Consider the following 18,195-nt stretch of genomic DNA (forward strand, 5'->3'; position numbering starts at 1 on the left):
TGGTACGTAGGCATGGACTTTAGGTCTGTGGACAAAAGGATAGACAGCCTTCTCTGCACACCTGTACCTAGATATGGATATTCAGTGGATTCTGGTTAGTTGGAACGCATCAGGACCAGTCCATTTTGGCCAAATTAAGTGGCTGTCCCAATTAGCCAAAGTTTCATGGAGATAGTTAAACACATATAAATAGGACAACTGAGAGACACAGTATGTACTTAAATGAAATACAGAAGAAACCAAACACTACCTATGCTACTACAGAACTATAAAACTGTGTATTAGTTCCTATGAGTTATTAATGGAGGAATTCATCCATTGTACACTGCTGTGTATAGGGTGTCCAGGGAGGGGTAGCACTCTGTGAAGGCGCTTCAGTGTCCATTCTGGGGCAGCTCAAATTTTAAAGTAAATTTATTATCGAAGTACATATATGTCACTATATATAACCGAGATTCATTTTCTCAATAAATCCATAACAGAATCAATGAAAGACTGGACCAACTTGGGCGTTCAACCAAGGAGCAAAAAACAACAAAATGTGCAAATACAAAAGTAAAGAAATAATAATAATAATAATAATAAATAAGCAATAAATATCCAGAGCATGAGATGAGGAGTCATTGAAAATGAGTCTATAGGTTGTGGGAACATTTCAATGATGGGGCAGGTGAGGCTGAGTGAAGTTTCCCGTTTGGTTCAAAAGCCTGATGGTTGAGGGGTAATAACTGCTCCTGAGCCTGGTGCTGTGAGTCCTGAGTCCCCTGTACCTTCCTCCCGATGGCAGTGGTGAGAAGAGAGCATGACTTGGGTCCCTGTTGATGGACGCTGCTTTCCTGCAATGGTGCTCAATGGCGGGGAGGGCTTTACCCGTGAGGGACTGGGCTGTATCCACTACTTTTTGTAGGATTTTCTGTTCAAGGGCACTGGTGTTTCCATAACAAGTTGTGATGCAGCTAGTCAATATACTCTCCACCACACATAATGGTCAGTTAGTTTTAGATGTCACGCTGAATCTTTGCAAACTCCTAAAGAAGAGGAAGCACTGTTGAGCTTTCTCCATAACTATACTTACATACTGGGCCCAGGACTGAAGTGATGACACTGAGGAATTTAAAGTTGCTGTCCCTCTCCACCTCTGATCCTCCAGTGAGGACTGGCTCATAGGCCCCTGCTTTTCTCCTCCTGAAATCAATAATCAGCTCCTTGGTCTTGCTGACGTTGAGTAAGAGATTGCTGTGGCACCACTCATCCAGATTTTCAAACTCTCTCCCAATTGCTGATTCATCACCACCTTTGATTTGGGCTATGACAGGGGTGTTGTCAGCAAACTTGAAACTGGCATTGGAGCTGTGCTCGGCAACACACTCATAAGTGTAAAGCGAGTCGAGCAAGGTGCTAAACACACCACTTGTGGTGTACCTGTCCTAATGGAGATTGTGGAGGAGATGTTGTTGCCAGTCCAAAATGACTGGGGTCTGCAAGTGAGGAAACTGAGGATCCATACAAGAATTGCACAAGTTATCGAGGCTGAGATCCTGAAGCTTATTGATTAGTTTTGAGGGGATGGTAGCATTGAATGCTGGTCTGTAGTCGATAAAGGACATCTTTGCTGTCTAGTCATTCCAGGGTTGAGTGAAGAGCCAATACGATGGCATCTGCTGTGGTGCAGATCCAAGTTGCTTCTCCGGCAAGAGTTGATATGTTTCTTCACCAACCTCTCAAAAAAAAACTTCATCACAGTGGATAGAAGTGCTATTGGTTGATAGTCATTGAGGGAGGTTACCACGGTATAATTGAAGCCAGTTTAAAGTAGGTGGGTACCTCAGACTGCTGAAGTGAGAGGTTAATGATCTCAGTGAACACTCCAGCTAGTTGATCTGTGCAGGTCTTTAGTACTTGGCCAGGCACCCCGTCTGGGCCGGATGTTTTCATGGGTTCACCCTCCAGAAGGCTGCTACACCACTTTGACAGGCAGGCTAAACCAGCTAAGGGCAGCCGGCGGACCTCATACACTGTGAAATAGGGACATGCTCGACATAGTATGTAACGTCATCTCCAGTGGACTGTGCGAATGAGATCCAACCGCCAAGAAGGTGGTTCTGCAACATTTCGAGGAGAGCAAAAACATGGTAAGGCACAGAAGAAGTCATTGCTATCCACTGTAACCAAGGAAGAACCCAATTGTGATGACTATTCATATACTGAACCCAAACTTCCGAGGCCGAGAGAGTGGAACTGTCATTTCCACTTCAAAACTCTCCCACACAGGTTTTACTGTCATTGTCGATACGATGGACAGCCAACACACTGCCGTGTCCTTTTGATTGACTGTAAGTGAACAAAATTAGTGCAGATATCTAGGGCAGATAATGAATTGCCTTCAAACAATGCATCCTCCGAATCTTCATTTTCATTGTAACATTCAAGATGATTGTCAATACCTTCAAAATCTTCGTAGTTCCTAACTTGTTAAAATAGTGAAATTGTTTCTTTTTCACTCCTGGCTATTTCTGGCATTTCCAAGCCTGAATGCTTGAAACTGCTCTGATCAAAACAATTCCGAACGGACTTACTGCTTATTGGTTGCTAACCATCCGTGACAAGAATCACTGCATTTTGAATGCAAACACACACAAATGATGTTGTTTAAAAACTGTTTGCTGTATCACAGAGTTGTGTCTAACAGCCACACAGATTCATGCGACTGATGCTATGTTAACACCCTTCAGCAACAGTTGACTGCCCCAATTAAGAGGCACAGTGCCTCAAATAAATGAAGGGAAACCCAGCTATTTTCTCAATTAGTTTTCTTCTTTAACAGTTGTCCCAAATAAGTGGTTGCCCTGATTAACTGATGGAGCAATTAACTGGAATCTGCTTTATTTCCAGCAGTGCAAAGCTCAGAAATGGGTTCAATGCAGCATCTGTGTCCAGACCAGTAAATGTAAATGTTTACTGTTGGTGGATGTTTCATCTGTTAATAAACCCAAGAATCACATATGCATTTTATCATCTAGTCTCTGCCACCCTGATGTTCCTCTTTTCCAGCAATCACTTTAAATTGCAACAATATTTATATTATGAGTCCTTCCTAAATGCACGTATACACTGCCCTTCCACTTTCAATGCAAAGAACAGCACAAAATTGTAACAATCTGCTGTCTTAGTCACCGTCTCAAACTTAAGGAGGTAGGTTGCCACATGAAGATTTTAATAACAAATCAACTGATAACAAGGTGGTGCCAGTGAACCACAGCAACGTTCTGCCAGCCATAAACAACCGAAACATACCTCTTTGGAATTACTCTCACTGCAACCTGCAGCATGTAATTCGCCTTTAAGCAATGTACTTTTAAACCAACTTAATGACCTACAGATTTCATGATCTTCTGAAGGGCTACATGGACCGAGTAGGTTCGGCACCTTTAAGTGGGGCCCCCACCACGCAGGACATTTTCTCTTCTCACTGCTGCCATCAGGAAGAAGCTGCAGGAGCCTCAGGACTCACACTACCGCATTCAGGAACAGTTGTTGCCCCTTAATCATCAGGCGCTTGAACCAAAGGGGATAACTTCATTCAGCTTCACTTACCCCATCATTGAAATGTTCCCACGACCAATGGACTCACTTTCAAGGACTTTTCATCTTGTTCTCGATATTTATTGCTTATTTATGTATTATTATTCTTTTCTTTCTTTGTGTATTTGCACAATTTGTTGCCTTTTGCACTCTGGTTGAATGCCCAAGTTGATGTGGTTTTTCCTCAATTATGGTTATTATTCTATTATGGATATATTTACTATGCCTATAATAAATTGAATCTCAGAGTTGTATATGGTGACATGCACGAACTTTGATAATAAAGTTACTTTGAACTATGAACTTCTGAAAGGATCCTGGGGCAGCTCTGTGATTTAGTCCCCATTATCGACTGAGGTAGCACAAGTTTTACTTCTGGTGTTATACAGATGAGTTGAGTTGTGGAAACAGAGCTGGGCCACGATGTGAGGAGGGAATGCTACCACCAACATCAACCACGAGGTCCATCTTGTCTAATGACCATGATCAAGGGTGCCCTCTGTCTCCAGGGACACACAGAGCGGGATAAGATTAGATTTATCCTAGTTGCCAGCTGATAGCATTTTCTGGAAAAAATGGCTTTTATTACGATTGTAAATATACTCTACTTGGACACGTGTCTGATGTTACTAGAGCTTTTCTCAGAGAAATTGCTAATTATTTGCAATGACATTTCTGCAGTGGCAGGTAACATCAGTGCAGACTCATATAGAAATCCTGAACCTCCTTCTGAAAATACTCTTCTCATGGATAATAGTTTTGCTCCTTCCACAGACTGATAATCAGTAATAAAAGATTTTCGTTGTCCACTGTTCATTATGAACCTGCAGATCACTCAGGTTTCATGCACGATTTTCCAAGTAAAACCGAAAGAAACAAAGATTCTGAAGTGAATGTGCTTCAAACTCGTGGGTGGTTAACAATAAGGATGGGCTAAAGCAGACTTCCAGTAACGTACCTGAAGACCAACTGGACCAGGAGGACCAAGGAAACCCCTGGGGCCTTCATCGCCTTTCTGACCAAAGAGACCTTGCTGCCCTCTGGGACCAGGTTCACCATCAGCACCCTGGAACACAAGCAGGGCAGGACCGTCAGAAGGTTCAGTAAGAACTCTGCTGCTTAAGGAATGGTTGAGCTACGAGGAATAGCTGCAGTACTCACGGCTGGTCCAGGTTGTCCAATGGGCCCTTGAGAACCTTGAGGACCTGGTGGACCCTGCAAATGGAAGATCAGAAAGGCATTAGTGACCATTATTGCATAGGACACAGGATCATATCTGTAAAACAGAGGCTGATTGATATCATTTGGACAAACTATTGTGCCTTTGCCGGAATATCTGTGGCCCCTCTGCTCACTTTAATGTGGACTAACTACAAGTCTTACAGACCTTCAGTCTTTATTCCTTGCCACCAATCTTGGGAGAACTTGGAGGGTAAAATTCAACTATGGATTTAAATCCAGAAAAAGCAAAGGGATTTTTAATATGAAGCCATTGGTAGACTTGCTCTGTACCTTTAGCTCCTTGTTCTGAATGGATCAATTCACTATCTGGTATCCAAGCTGGAATGACAGGAACATTCCCATGAAATGCCATGGAATTATCCTGTTCAAACATTACTACTGTGGGTCCCAATCTAGCCTCTACTTGGATCTAGGATCGGTGCCCTACTCGAGCCAAGAGCATCCTCCTAGAGCACAAGAGCTGCCAATATTGCAAAATCTCAGTGGCCCAAGCCTGCTCTTTGAGTTCAAGTACTTCACCCATTTTGATTATTTATTGGCCACCTTTTCCTTTAGCCCTTCCACAACAGAAGAAATTTGCATTTGTGTAGTGCGTCTTGTGCCCCTTGGCACATCTGAGAGTGAATTCCAGCTAATGGACTATTCCTGAAGAGTAGTCAATGTTGCAGGAAATACAGAAACCAGCAAGCTCCCACAGACAGTACTATGATTGTCTACTTGAAGAAAGCTGCTGGAAGGGTAAATAGAACTTCCCTGTCTTTCTTTGAAATAGTGCCGTGGGATTTCAAATCAAATCAAGTCTAGTTATCATTCAAACCATACATAGATACAACTGAATGAGATAGTGTTTCGTTGGAGCCAAGGTGCAAAACACTCAAAATAGCAAGCAAACATTCAAAAATAGCGAGTAACATAATTCAAAATAGCAGCAAAAGAAGCATATTCGCTTGAAAAAAAAATTTTCTACTTGTGAGGAAAGGCATCAGTTTAATGACATTTGTGAAACAGGGCACATACATCCCAGAGAGCTGCAAGCCCTCTATGCTGAACTGTGCAGTCTGGAGGTTAGTGCCCAGGTCTCAGAATCGGGGTTTGAACTCACGACTTATTGATTTAGAATTAACAGTGCCAGAGCTCCAGAATGGGCACAAATACAGTACAAGTAGTTGTAGTGCTTTGTAGGTGGTGTTTGGATCAGATTATAATTTTAACCTATGGTTGGATGATAGCCATTTCATGTGGGGTGAGAATGTGATCAGATCCATCTCAGTGAACAAGGACCCTATTCTACTGACCAACAGCCTGTTATGAATAATACAGGCATGAATACCACAGGACCACTGTGTCCTCAGGCTCGTCTTTTGGACGAGATGGTCAACAGAGGTCCTACTTGCTTCCTCAGGTGTAAATGATCCCACGGCATTATCTTTAAGAAAGGCGTTCATGTGGATCAACCATCAATTTATTCATATCCCATCATCATAGACAATAGATTACAATACACTGCTTTCTGTGGAATCGTGTGGGCAGTCTGACATCACAAGACTGTTCACGAGAATGATCATGGGAATGAAAGAGTTAACTTATGAGGAGCATTTGATGGTTCTGGGTTTATACTTGCTGGAGTTTAGAAGAATGAGGTGGGATCCCATTGAAACCTATTGAATATTGAAAGGCTTAGATAGAATGGGCATGGAGAAGATGTTTCCTATAGTGGGGGAGTCCAGGACCAGAGGGTGCAGCCTCAGAATACAAGTATGTTCCTTTACAATTGAGATCAGGAGGAATTTCTTTAGCCAGAGGGTGGTGAATCTGTGGAAGTCATTGCTATAGATGGCTGTGAAGGCCATGTCTTTCAGTATATTTAAAGCAGGGGTTGACAGACTGTTGTTTAGTAAGGGAGTCAAAGGTTACGGGAAGAAGGCAGGAGAATGGGGTTGTGAAGGATAATAAATCAGCCATGATAGAGAAGACTAGATTCATAATTCTGCTCCTGTGTCTTAAATTCTTTAATTGTGTTATTACACTGAATCTGTGGGTTTTAGTTGAGAGGCGCTTTGGATCATTGTCAGATCATGCCAATAAATGTTACTCTTTCTCAGCAACTCATGTCTTGAATTTACTCTGTGACAGGTTCCTCCTGGAGTGACATCTGCCCCACTTGCCTGTGACATGACCATGACAGAAGGACCAATGTGCACAACACCAGGTCTGAGATGCTTGTTGGATGGACAGTCTACAGTGGGAGTAAACCCAGCCCGAGGGCCTGCACCCTCCCATTTGGAACTGGCACGACTGCAGGCTCAGTGATGGCAATTCTCACCTGTTCACCCTTGTCACCCTTGCTGCCCTTTTGTCCTGGCTCACCAGCTTCACCCTGTTTGAGAAAAGTAAAGAACAAAGATTATCGGTCTTTTGACAAAATACGTTCAGAGTGTTGCTCAGGCCTGGAGCGTGGAGCTGAACATTCATTATTTGGGGGTGGGGTTGATCAAGACTTGGTGGGGCAGCGCTTTCTATTTATTTTAGTTAGAGATACAGCACTTTACAGGCCCTTCTGAACCTGTAACTAGGTGGCCCAGCAAACCACCTATTTAACACTAGCCTAATCACGGGACAATTTACAATGATCAATTAACCTACTAATTGGTATGTCTTTAGACTCTGGGAGGAAACCAGAGCAGCCAGAGGAAACCCATGTGGATCACGGGGAGAATGTACAAATGGTGCTGGAATTGAACTCCAAACTCCAATGCCCCGAGTTGTAATAGCGTCATGTTAACTGCCACGCTACCGAGGTTGGTTACATCCGTGTTAGGCCTGAGTACACAGATAAGCACAGAAGGTGCAACCTATATCGGATTCTCCTCCAACTGAAAAGTTAACAAAACAGGACTTTTCCAAGTGTCATCTTTAACCAGTGATTAGTGATTAGAAATTGAACACGGTTCATTCTGAAGGAACTATTGCGTCTCAAGTGACATCATTGAAGCATGCTGATCACATGATCACACACTGCATGTCAAATGACATCACTGAAGCATGCTGATCACATGATCACACACTGCATGTCAAGTGACATCACTGAAGCATGCTAATCACATGATCAGCACACAGATGAAACAAGATTGGGGTAAACCATCAACTCATGGTTCAGTGTTAAAGTCACGTTTACCATTTGGTCATGCATGGAAACACCGTGGATCCCTGTGAAGGGATCCAGAATCAGGTACCTCTACCTGAATTCTTCATTGATTAATTAATGGCAAAACATTTGTGGGCCAGAGCTCTAATGTATCTGCAAACTAGAAATGTTTTCTTTATGTTTACTCTATCACAGCATCGACCTGCATTCGCTGTCCTAAAGAGCGCAGACCCTGCTTGGCCAATCTTCTCTGATTGTTATAATCTTGTATCCTTGAGAATTCCCTTACCCCCTGGAATGATGCCTAGTGCTCCAAGAGTCGTCACAGGGATGTCTTGTATGAGATTACCATCTCACTTTTACTTTTGATTCATCCAGGAATGAACCCTGATATTGGTTTGCATTTCCTTTGAACGCAGAGTATTATTTTTAGTGTGAATTCACCGTTTACGTACCTTGTCTCCATCCTCTCCTGGTGGACCTGCTGGTCCTGCTGGACCTGGGAGACCTACAGGACCTTGGATTCCATCTCGACCAGCTGGACCCTGAGGACCTTTCTCACCCTGTGAATGGAATAGGGAGACAGGAGCAATGACAATTATCGAACAAGCTAGACCAACTTGTGCAACACTAACAGGCCACTGCAGGTTTTGGACTTTCAGACCTCATTGGCTTGCACATAATGATGAGTAATCATTAAATCTATTCAAAGTTCTGTAACACTGAACAGTGTGGACTTAGCAAAGTACCCAGTATAGTCACAGTGCATAGAGTGAGATACCCAGAGTAGTGACAGTGTATACAGTGATAACCAGTGGAGTGACAGTGTATAGAGTGCGAAATGTAGTGCAGTGACAGTGTATAGGGTGAGATACCCTGTATAGTGACAGTGTATACAGAGTAAAGTACCCAATGTAATAAAAGTGTTTACAGAGTAAGCCAACCAGTGAAGTGACCATGCAGACAGAGCTCGGTGAAAGCTTTAGTGATAAGGTGCACTGATATTGAGTCAGGCTCCGAGTGAAGCAACAATGAGGGCAGAGTGGTGATTGGACTGTTAACATGTGGCGTGGATGAAATCACCGGACAGACAGGGTTACTGGTAGATACAAAGCAGCTTCTTTATTTGACACAACAAGGTACAGCAGGCATCATATGGACAGAGACGCTTTTGGTAGAAAGGTCTGCTAGCCCAATGTGGGCTTGATATTTATATGCTAAACACAAAGGGAAATTCCTATTTATAAAGTATAGATAATACTGTCTTCGAAACTACCTGTAAACTTCACACTTCCATCCGCAGCGTCTGGCTAGTATTCCAATATTCACAGCCTTTAGGAAATGCATTGTTGTGAACTCAATCCACAGTACTTTGTCAAACAGAAGGCTGGTGGCCAGAGTCATTTAAGTGTAAATGAATCATCTACCCAAAAACTCATTCTAAAAAACACACCCTGCGGAAAGCTAAACTGACATTGTATAGTGTTTGCACTGTTTCAGTCAGGTCAAGCTGTACTTACAGGGGCTCCCTTTTCACCAGCAGGGCCTGGAGGTCCCTGAGGTCCAGGTCGGCCGGGGAGACCAATCGGCCCTGCTGGCCCAGCCTGTCCACGGTCGCCTGGAGAACCCTGTGATAAACAAAAGCAAGGTTAAAGGTTAAAACCATGCAACACTATCAATAATCCCAAATTCTACGGGCTCAGTTATTGGAAGTATTGAAGGGATTTCAACATTCTGATAACTGATTGCTGAGGCTGGGTTCAGGAGGGATTGTGAGGTAGGGTAGAGCCACAGGTGATTCAGAGTGAGCAGGTACAGGGAACCAAAGCTGAGCATCCATCCACCACTCGATTTGTTAACCGGAGAAGGCAGAATCCATTTCATGACACAATGCCCTTGTTTTGACATCGCCTCTATTCTTGTATATCTGGTGCCGATGCCGAGCTCCTGGAAGGTACAGAATAGGCTCCTCAACTCACCTTCTTCAACCTAACAGGATGCCCTTTACTCTGGGAGGCTGCAGGCCTCAATTGCTTTCCATGTGTGTGCATCCATCTTTTGCTACTCCAAAGAAACTCAGGAAGCGGCGAGCTTCCGTAAGAAACCTGATACATTTCTCCACATCAATCTCCAAACTTCTTTATTGAAGTCTTCCCTCTTGATATTGGGGTAAAAGTTCCAATTGCACATGGCTGAGGTGCAGGTTGTCACCAGGATTGACCACTGGCAACTTAAATAAAGTAAAGGCATCTGTTAGTCTTGCGAGACCATGGAAGTCTTCACTCTTCAGGGCGCAGGCTTGGGCAAGGTTGTATGGAAGACCAGCAGTTGCCCATGCTGCAAGTCTCCCCTCTCCACGACACCAATGTTGTCCAAGGGAAGGGCATTAGGACCCATACAGCTTGGCACCAGTGTCATCGCAGAGCAATGTGTGATTAAGTGCCTTGCTCAAGGACACAACAAGCTGCCTCGGCTGGGGCTCGAACTCACGACCTTCAGGTAGCTAGTCCAATGCCTTAACACTTGGGAACATGCCCACACTGGCAACTTACACACACACAATCTGCAATCACCTTTCCAAGTGGATTCTGATTCAAAGGCTCCCCACTCAAGTTTTTCTGATACACTGTAGAAACTGAGGTTTCATCTCATCAGTAAGCAGTGAGGAACACTTCTGTTCACAACTATTTCAAAATTAGACCCTGCCCTGGCAACGTCACCAATCTTTCAGGACTGGTTTGGAAATCTGGATTCTTGAGTACATTTTTTTTGGCAAAACAAATGCTTTTAGATTGAAAAATAGGATAGATGGGGCGAATAAGGTGCCGTTTCATTAGGTGGTGATCAAAGGCAGAAAATGTCATGAGATTGCCATCAGGCAAAAATCAGAGTTGGCATCCCTCTGGGCATCGGCTCTTCATTTCCACCAGGTTATCTCTCACTTACCAGTGGGCCTGGGGGGCCAGGAGGTCCTTCGCTGCCCTTCAAACCGATCTGACCCTGTTGACAGACGAGAAGTAACCATCAGTATCTGAATGCACCAAATGCATAGTCTACCTTTTGGATTGGGTACTGAGAAGGATTGAGGAACCTGCACTGATTTAATGCAGAGCAACACACCTCATAAAGGGTTTTGGCCTGAAATGTTGATGCTTTATTCCCCTCCACAGATGCTGCCTGACCTGCTGAGTCCCTCCAGCAGTTTGTGTGTTGCCCTGGATCTCCAACATCTGCAGAAACTCTTGTGTTCTGATTTAGTCAGTTCTGCTCCCACTAACGCATGGTAGCCACAGGAGGCCTGCCCAGACCTTCGACATTAGGCAATATTTGTTTTGGTCCCTACAACTGCCAAGCCATGTCAAGGAGTCATTGTCTGGGAAATGTGTCTTTGTGCATAGAAGCAAGGTTTCTGGTGCAATTCCTGAGGAGATGCTATAGTTCCTTACCTTTACCCGAAAGATCAGCCCCCAGAACTCTATGAGGGGTTACTGATGCGACACATGAAATTTTATACAACACAGGACAACGCCTGGTCAGGGATATAATTAGAAAGACAGTCAGCTGATTGGATGTACAATGGCTCGATACAAGAGTAATCCCATCAGCCTCAGAATCCATCTAATTTCCTTCTGAAAGAGTCCATCCAATCTGTTTCTGCCACCCATCACTGGGTGACAAAAATGTTTTCTTATGTTCCCTGATTCTCTTATCATGTACCTTCAATCTGTTGTTGATTGGTTCTTGACCCACCAATGAAAATACTTTCCCTTTCTTCAAAGAGAGCTTTCCACATAGTCTGCACTTCCTGTCTGGTCCCATTTGGCTCACTGCTGACAGGCTGTGTCGCGCAACAGTTCCCAATCCACTGCCTTTTCCCAAAAGCCTTAAACTGTTCTGCAAATTTCCTGCGTTCCTCTTTTAAACATGATTTTGCTCCTCCCCTCTGTTTCTGGCGTAGCACACCTAGCTGTCAATCATGCTGTTTCTAAATCAACTGATTGGCCAGCACAGATGTAGGTTTCCTCAGTATCTGATCTGTGCTGCATCTGCCTGGGGAACGGATAGGAGATTTATGCAGTCACGATTGCTGGCACTGACCCCGGTAGCTAAATGATATAAAATCTTGAAATCTCACTGTTGAATCTCAGCTTCAAAACATCTCTCAGGGATGCACAGTGGTTACAGTGGAACTGAGAACAAGTTCAACAAGTGAAGATAGGTGTGTGTACTTACGGTGGGTCCAGGGAGTCCTCGGTCACCAGTGAATCCTCTGAGGCCTGGTGGACCATCCTTCCCAACAGGTCCTGCTGGACCAGGGTCACCCTGAACATCAAACAGAGCAAAGAGAATCAGATGTTGGCAATGTCCAAGCAAGCTGGTAATTAATGTTGAATGGAAGAACCTAGGTACTGTACTGAAAATCTAAATCTAGCAATTTGCTGTGAAGAATGATTCTTCCTTTCACATTTCCCTCATAACTCAGTCAGCAGCATCCCTGCCCCAGGTCGGAACGTTATGGGTTTACAGGACAATCCAGAGTTTGAGGAAGAGTACTGCAAGAATTCTGAGACAGTCCAGCATTGTGTTTGTGTGTGTGTGTGTGTGTGTGTGTGTGTGTGTGAGTGTGAGTGTGTCTGTGTGTGTGAGTGTGTATGAGTGTGAGTGTGAGTGTGTGTGTGTGTGTGTGTGTGTGTGTGTGTGTGTGTGTGTGTGTGAGAGAGAGAGACAGAGAGAGAGAGGTTAGGCTCTGATTAAAGAGCCCGCGCCGGGTGGCGCGGCTCGAACAGCGGAAGGGAATATTCACTGCACTGAGGAAATTCTACATTGTTGAGGGGACTGAACTGCACTGAGGGAGTGTTGCACTGTGAGAGGGGCACACACTACAGGGGTTGTAGATCTAAAACAGTCAAATAAATTATATTTAAAATATTTATAGCAGAACAAGGAGAAATTATCTTCAATTTATAAAGTTATGGATTTTACTTCTGGGTTAAGGGATGAGGCAGAGATATCAAAATTCAGCAATAGATTAAATCTGAATGTAAAGGATGAAGCTGATGGCTTATAGGAAGAGATCACCAAATCCATCTAAAAACTATTTGCTGAATGCAAATACAATAGATCTAACTGACAAGATCATTAGGTGGTCTGAAGGTCTTGGTTCTCTAGACTCGTAGCCTTTGCTTTGTCCTCACTGTCGGCTGAAGATTGGTGTGAACGAGGAACCTGAGGCCACTTGGTACCTCGGGCTAAACATGGCTGCAAATGCTTCAGACTTGTCTTTGGCACTCCCATGAGCAGCACCACCATCTCAGAAGGCGGAGGTGTGCTTGGAGCTTCCTCCACCTATTAGCTGGCCAATTGTCCCATCACTATTCATTCCTGAGAGGCAGTGGTAGGACTGCGGACCTTGGATCTGATCTGTCGGTTAGAAGGTTGCTTCACTCCATCTATCGGACGCTGTCCTTGCAGTGCAGTTCACATGTATAACCCCGCGGTCTGCCTTCACTTCACTGGAATCGCACTTCTAGTACTCCCACTGCTGCTCCTAACATGTCCTTGTGTAGTGCTGATGGAAACCCAGGGTAGAAGCAATTAAAATAGGTGGAAAATAAGGTCATCTTGGAGCACTGTGGGAATGAAAGTCATCTCTAAGATAGGAAGGGGAGAGACCATGGTGAAATCTGGATGAAGGGAATTTTAAGTGTCATCTAAATCCTCTATTCCTCTCTCACTCTTAGCACTCCCCCCCCCCACAGACTTCATCTTTCAACCAGATCCACTAAAGGATTCAGGACTCAAGACTGAGTTCAATGATAAAACATTGATAATTCAATGAGAAATCATCAGACAATTATTCTGTTTTACATTCCCACAAGATTGTTGTTTCGCTTCTCACCTTCCTCACTGTCTTGTACCGTTATCAGTTCCCATGTAATCTCCCCAGCCTCCCACCCCATCACAGACTTGCTTGGTACTTTCCAGCTCATCTCTTCCTTTGCATCCCAGAACGTCCTTTAATCCTGTTTACAGTTCCAGTGATCTGAATACACTAACTGCTTCCCTGTCTGCAGACACAACCTGTTTGAGGTTTCTCAGCATTTTGTCTTTCTTTATGCGATTTCAACCTCACTGCAAGAAGGATGTGGATGCTATAGAGAGAGGGCAGAGGAGATTTACAAGGATGTTGCCTGGATTGGAGAGTAGGCCTTATGAGAATAGATTGAGTGAATTTGGCCTTTTCTCCTTGGAGAGACAGAGGATGAGAGGTGTCCTGATAGAGGTGTATAAGATGATGAGAGGCATTGATCGTGTGGATAGCCTGAGGCTTTTTTCCAGGGCTGAAATGGCTTACAGGAGGGGGCATAGATTTAAGGTGCTGGGAAGTAGGTACAAGGGGGATGTCGGGGTAGGTTTTTAACACAGAGAATGGTGGGTGCGTGGAATGTACTGTCGGCGACGGTGGTAGAGGTGGATACAATACGGTCTTTTAAGAGACACTTAGATAGGTACATGGAGCTTAGAAAAATAGAGGGCTATGTGGTAGGGAAATTCTAGGCAGTTTCTAGAGTAGGTTACATGGTCAGCACAACACTCTGGGCCGAAGGGCCTGTAATGTGCTGCAGATTTCTATGTTTTTATGAATGGAATGGTACCTTCCTACAGGAAAGATATCGATAAGCTTGAAAGTATGCAGAGAAAATTTAGAAGGACATTGTAAGGAGTTGAGGACCTAAGTTATAGGGAAAGGTTGAATCGGCTAGGACTCTATTCACTCAGAGTGCAGGAGAATGAGGGAGAACTTATACAAAATTTTGAGGGGTACAGATAGGGTGAATGCTTGCTCGCATGCCTTTTTGCCTCAATTGGCTGAGACTAAAACAAGAGGTCATAGGTTTAGGGTGAAAACTGAAATATTTAAGAGGAATCTGAGGGGAAACTTCTTCGTTTAGAGGGCAGCATGAGTGTGGAATGAGCTGGAGGTGGTAGATGCGGGTTTAATTGTAACACTTAAGTGGAGTTTGGATGAGAGGGCATGGAGGCCTATGGTCTGGGTGGAGGTCGATGCGACTAGGTAGGAGACCAGGTCAGCATCGGCCAAATAGTCTGTTTCTATGCTGTAGCGCTCTATGACTCTAAAATATTTGATAATATTCTGCCGGCTATCTATGAGTATGACTGATACCAGTTGATCTGTCCTCTGTGAACTCTGGGCAGGCCTCAAGCACTCACCTTTGCACCTTCTTTCCCAGCAGGCCCTGGCAAACCTTGTTCTCCAGGTGGTCCAGGCGGACCTGGATGACCACGTTCCCCGAGGGGACCAGTCTCTCCTGTAGGACCCTGACAAGAGGAAAAGCACCTGCTGTTAAAAGCAACAGTAACATTTTACCTGTGATACCACCCTCAGATCTTCCACAACCTATGCTAATTTCTAAATCTCCCACCCACCTGTATCACATTTCCAAACCCTTCCACACCCTGTGTTTCTATCACACTTTCACTTCAAAACCTCCTCTCTTAATGCACCCCCTCCAAATCTCCCTTTCCTTCTGCCAGCCTTCTGTATCCCTCCAAAGTAAATGGCAATCTTCCACACCCAATGCCAAACTTCCAGATGCTTTCACATTCAAATGGACATCATCCTCCCAAACTTTCTGATCCTCTGTGCTAATCTTCCAAACGCCCCAACACCAAGTAGCTAGCTTTTAAACCCACAACAAGTGCTGATCTTCCAACAATTTGTGCTGACCTATACATCCCATCCTCTGTATCTGCTTCCCAAAGCCTCCACATCCTGTGATAACTGAGGGTCGCATGGCCCATTTCCATTCAGTTCCCTACTCTGCACCTTGTTTTCCAGCTAAATGATTATCAGAGATGATTCGATACTACTCAGGCTATAAAAATCCTTGTCCTGTTAATCCAAAACAGCATAAATAAAATGCTGTTGGAACTCTGCAAGTAAGGTAGCATCTATAGAGGGGAATACACAGTCGACGAAGGACTTCGGCCCAAAGCATCAACCGTTAATTTCCTTACACAGATGCTGCCTGACTTGTTGAGGTCCTCCAATATTTTGAGTATGTTGCTCAAGATTTTCAGCATCTGCAGAATCTCTAGTGTCTGCTAGTCCAAACATGTCTTTTTATTTAAAACTTTGCCCTGAAATTGATTTCAATAGTTCGAAATGAATGGTACACACAAAAATGCCGGTGAACACAGCAGGCCAGGCAGCATCTATAGGAAGAGGTACAGTGGACGTTCCAGGCCGACACCCTTCATCAGGACTGAAGGGTCTCGGCCCGAAGCGTCGACTGTACCTCTTCCTACAGACGCTGCCTGGCCTGCTGCGTTCACCAGCATTTTTTGTGTGTGTTGCTCGAATTTCCAGCATCTGCAGATTTCCTCGTGCTTGCGTAGAAATGAATGGTGATGCTTTAAGTTTGTCTTGACTGAAGAGACACAATTTTAACTTGATGTTTAAACCATCAGTTTAAGTACTTAATGAACTGAACAGAAACAAATTACAGGGTAAGTGTACATGTTCGGCCGTAATTCAAACCAGAGGAGAGAAGAACAAGAACAGAAAGTGAGTCAAGCAGTATGTATGGAAGCAAATGTGTACATCAACGTATCATACAGAATCCAAAATGAAGACATCTTTTACTTCCATAGGCACTGCTTGACCTGCTGAGTTCTACCGACATTCTGCATTTGTTCTAGATTCCAGCACCAGCAGTCTCCTCTGTCTTCACACAGAAGAGAGAAGGGTGACGTGACCTCGCCACACACACAAAATGCTGGAGGAGCTCAGCAGGCCAGGCAGCATCCTGTGTGTGTTGCTCAGATTTCCAGCATCTGCAGATTTTCTCTTGGTGACATAGCCTCCCTGCTTTTCCTGTCTGACAATCACTGGGACTTGGTGTAAAAGTAGCTAAAAGTATCCCACAGCAAAATTCACCAGCATTCCGAAGATGAACTTAAATCTTTTATTACGGCCCACCGAGTCTTCATTTTCCTATTGCACACTTATTCTGGAGTGTGAATTTCGAATGGGTCCGTGCTCACCTGAGGACCAACAACACCAGGAGGGCCAGGCGGACCTGTCTTGCCTTGGAAACCCTGCGGAGAAAACAGAAACACAAGGAGTCTGTAATTGGCAATAACGACTCAGTAAAGCTATAAGGAGGAGGGGCGCCAATGAACCAGGCGAGGACTGTTCACTCCGCAGGAAGTTGTAGAGAAAAGGTGAGACAGGAAGCCCCCCTGTACGCAGCCCAGACTCTTCAAAGGTCCGGAGCTCTTCTTGCATATAAGCTCCAGAGACTCCTGCCTCACAATCCCAACTCAATGCAGTCAACTGGAATAGAGAGGCTTGTTGATGGTGGGAGGTGGTGCTTAACATAGGACAGTGGCAGCAGGATGTAGAGGACTGGAGACTGGTTGGGAGAGAGATGGCGAATATCAGTGTATGGGAGTGGAGGGTGAGGCCATAAATGGAACCAAGTACAAGGGATAATTTCTTAGCCGATGTCTGAAGCAAGATTCCAGCCCAAGGAGCACAACTTGTTACCTGCTTAGAGATAACACAAGGCAGGTCTCACAGGCATTATGAAAGGGGAGCTGGAATGCAAATCACAAACTTCAGGGAGCTAACAACAATTTCATGATTTCTCTTTGATTTGTTTTTGTTGAATCTGAACCAAGTAACTTACAAAAGTGTTTGTGCCACACACCCGCTTTCTCAGCCAGAATTCTAAAGGAATGTAATATTTGAATCTCTAATCAATTGCATATAGCAAAATACAACAGGAGACACTGCAGTTGAAAGTAACAATTCAGCTAAATGCAAGTCAACGTAACAGAACTAAAGAAAAGAAAAATGGAACAAACAACTCCAAATAACACAAATTGAGGCACAATTCCATTCAATACAACTCAGCCCAATCAACAGTGGTGAAATTAACAAAAAAACCCTACTAACACATCAGGACTAAATCTCAGCACAGCATAACTTGTTCCAACTGGATACAAAACATCAGTGCATAAACTGAACTCAGTGCAACACAACTCATTATCATTCAACACCTTACGATATTGGATCCGAATCCAGTCAATCCACCCAACCCAGATGAGCTCAACCCAGAATAATACAGCTCAGCCAAACTGTACCAAACACAGCTCCATTTTATCACGTCTTTAAACTTAACTCCAACTTGTCTCCA

At 44.2% G+C, this 18,195-nt stretch overlaps 1 protein-coding gene across 2 annotated transcripts in view; it reads right to left on the bottom strand.

Moving 5' to 3' along the window:
- Nucleotides 1-18,195, bottom strand: part of col5a1 (procollagen, type V, alpha 1) — a 325,186-nt gene that overhangs the window by 40,269 nt on the left and 266,722 nt on the right. For both annotated transcript variants that reach the window (XM_063073758.1, XM_063073757.1), the window contains exons 38-46: nucleotides 17,039-17,092; nucleotides 15,203-15,310; nucleotides 12,203-12,292; nucleotides 10,916-10,969; nucleotides 9,490-9,597; nucleotides 8,425-8,532; nucleotides 7,148-7,201; nucleotides 4,744-4,797; nucleotides 4,541-4,648 (exon numbers count right to left, since the gene is read on the bottom strand). In XM_063073758.1, the coding sequence (XP_062929828.1) occupies nucleotides 4,541-4,648; nucleotides 4,744-4,797; nucleotides 7,148-7,201; nucleotides 8,425-8,532; nucleotides 9,490-9,597; nucleotides 10,916-10,969; nucleotides 12,203-12,292; nucleotides 15,203-15,310; nucleotides 17,039-17,092 (738 nt within the window). The remainder of the gene's footprint in view (nucleotides 1-4,540; nucleotides 4,649-4,743; nucleotides 4,798-7,147; nucleotides 7,202-8,424; nucleotides 8,533-9,489; nucleotides 9,598-10,915; nucleotides 10,970-12,202; nucleotides 12,293-15,202; nucleotides 15,311-17,038; nucleotides 17,093-18,195) is intronic.

This window comes from Mobula hypostoma, chromosome 21 (assembly GCF_963921235.1).
Source record: "Mobula hypostoma chromosome 21, sMobHyp1.1, whole genome shotgun sequence".
Lineage (NCBI taxonomy): Eukaryota > Metazoa > Chordata > Chondrichthyes > Myliobatiformes > Myliobatidae > Mobula > Mobula hypostoma.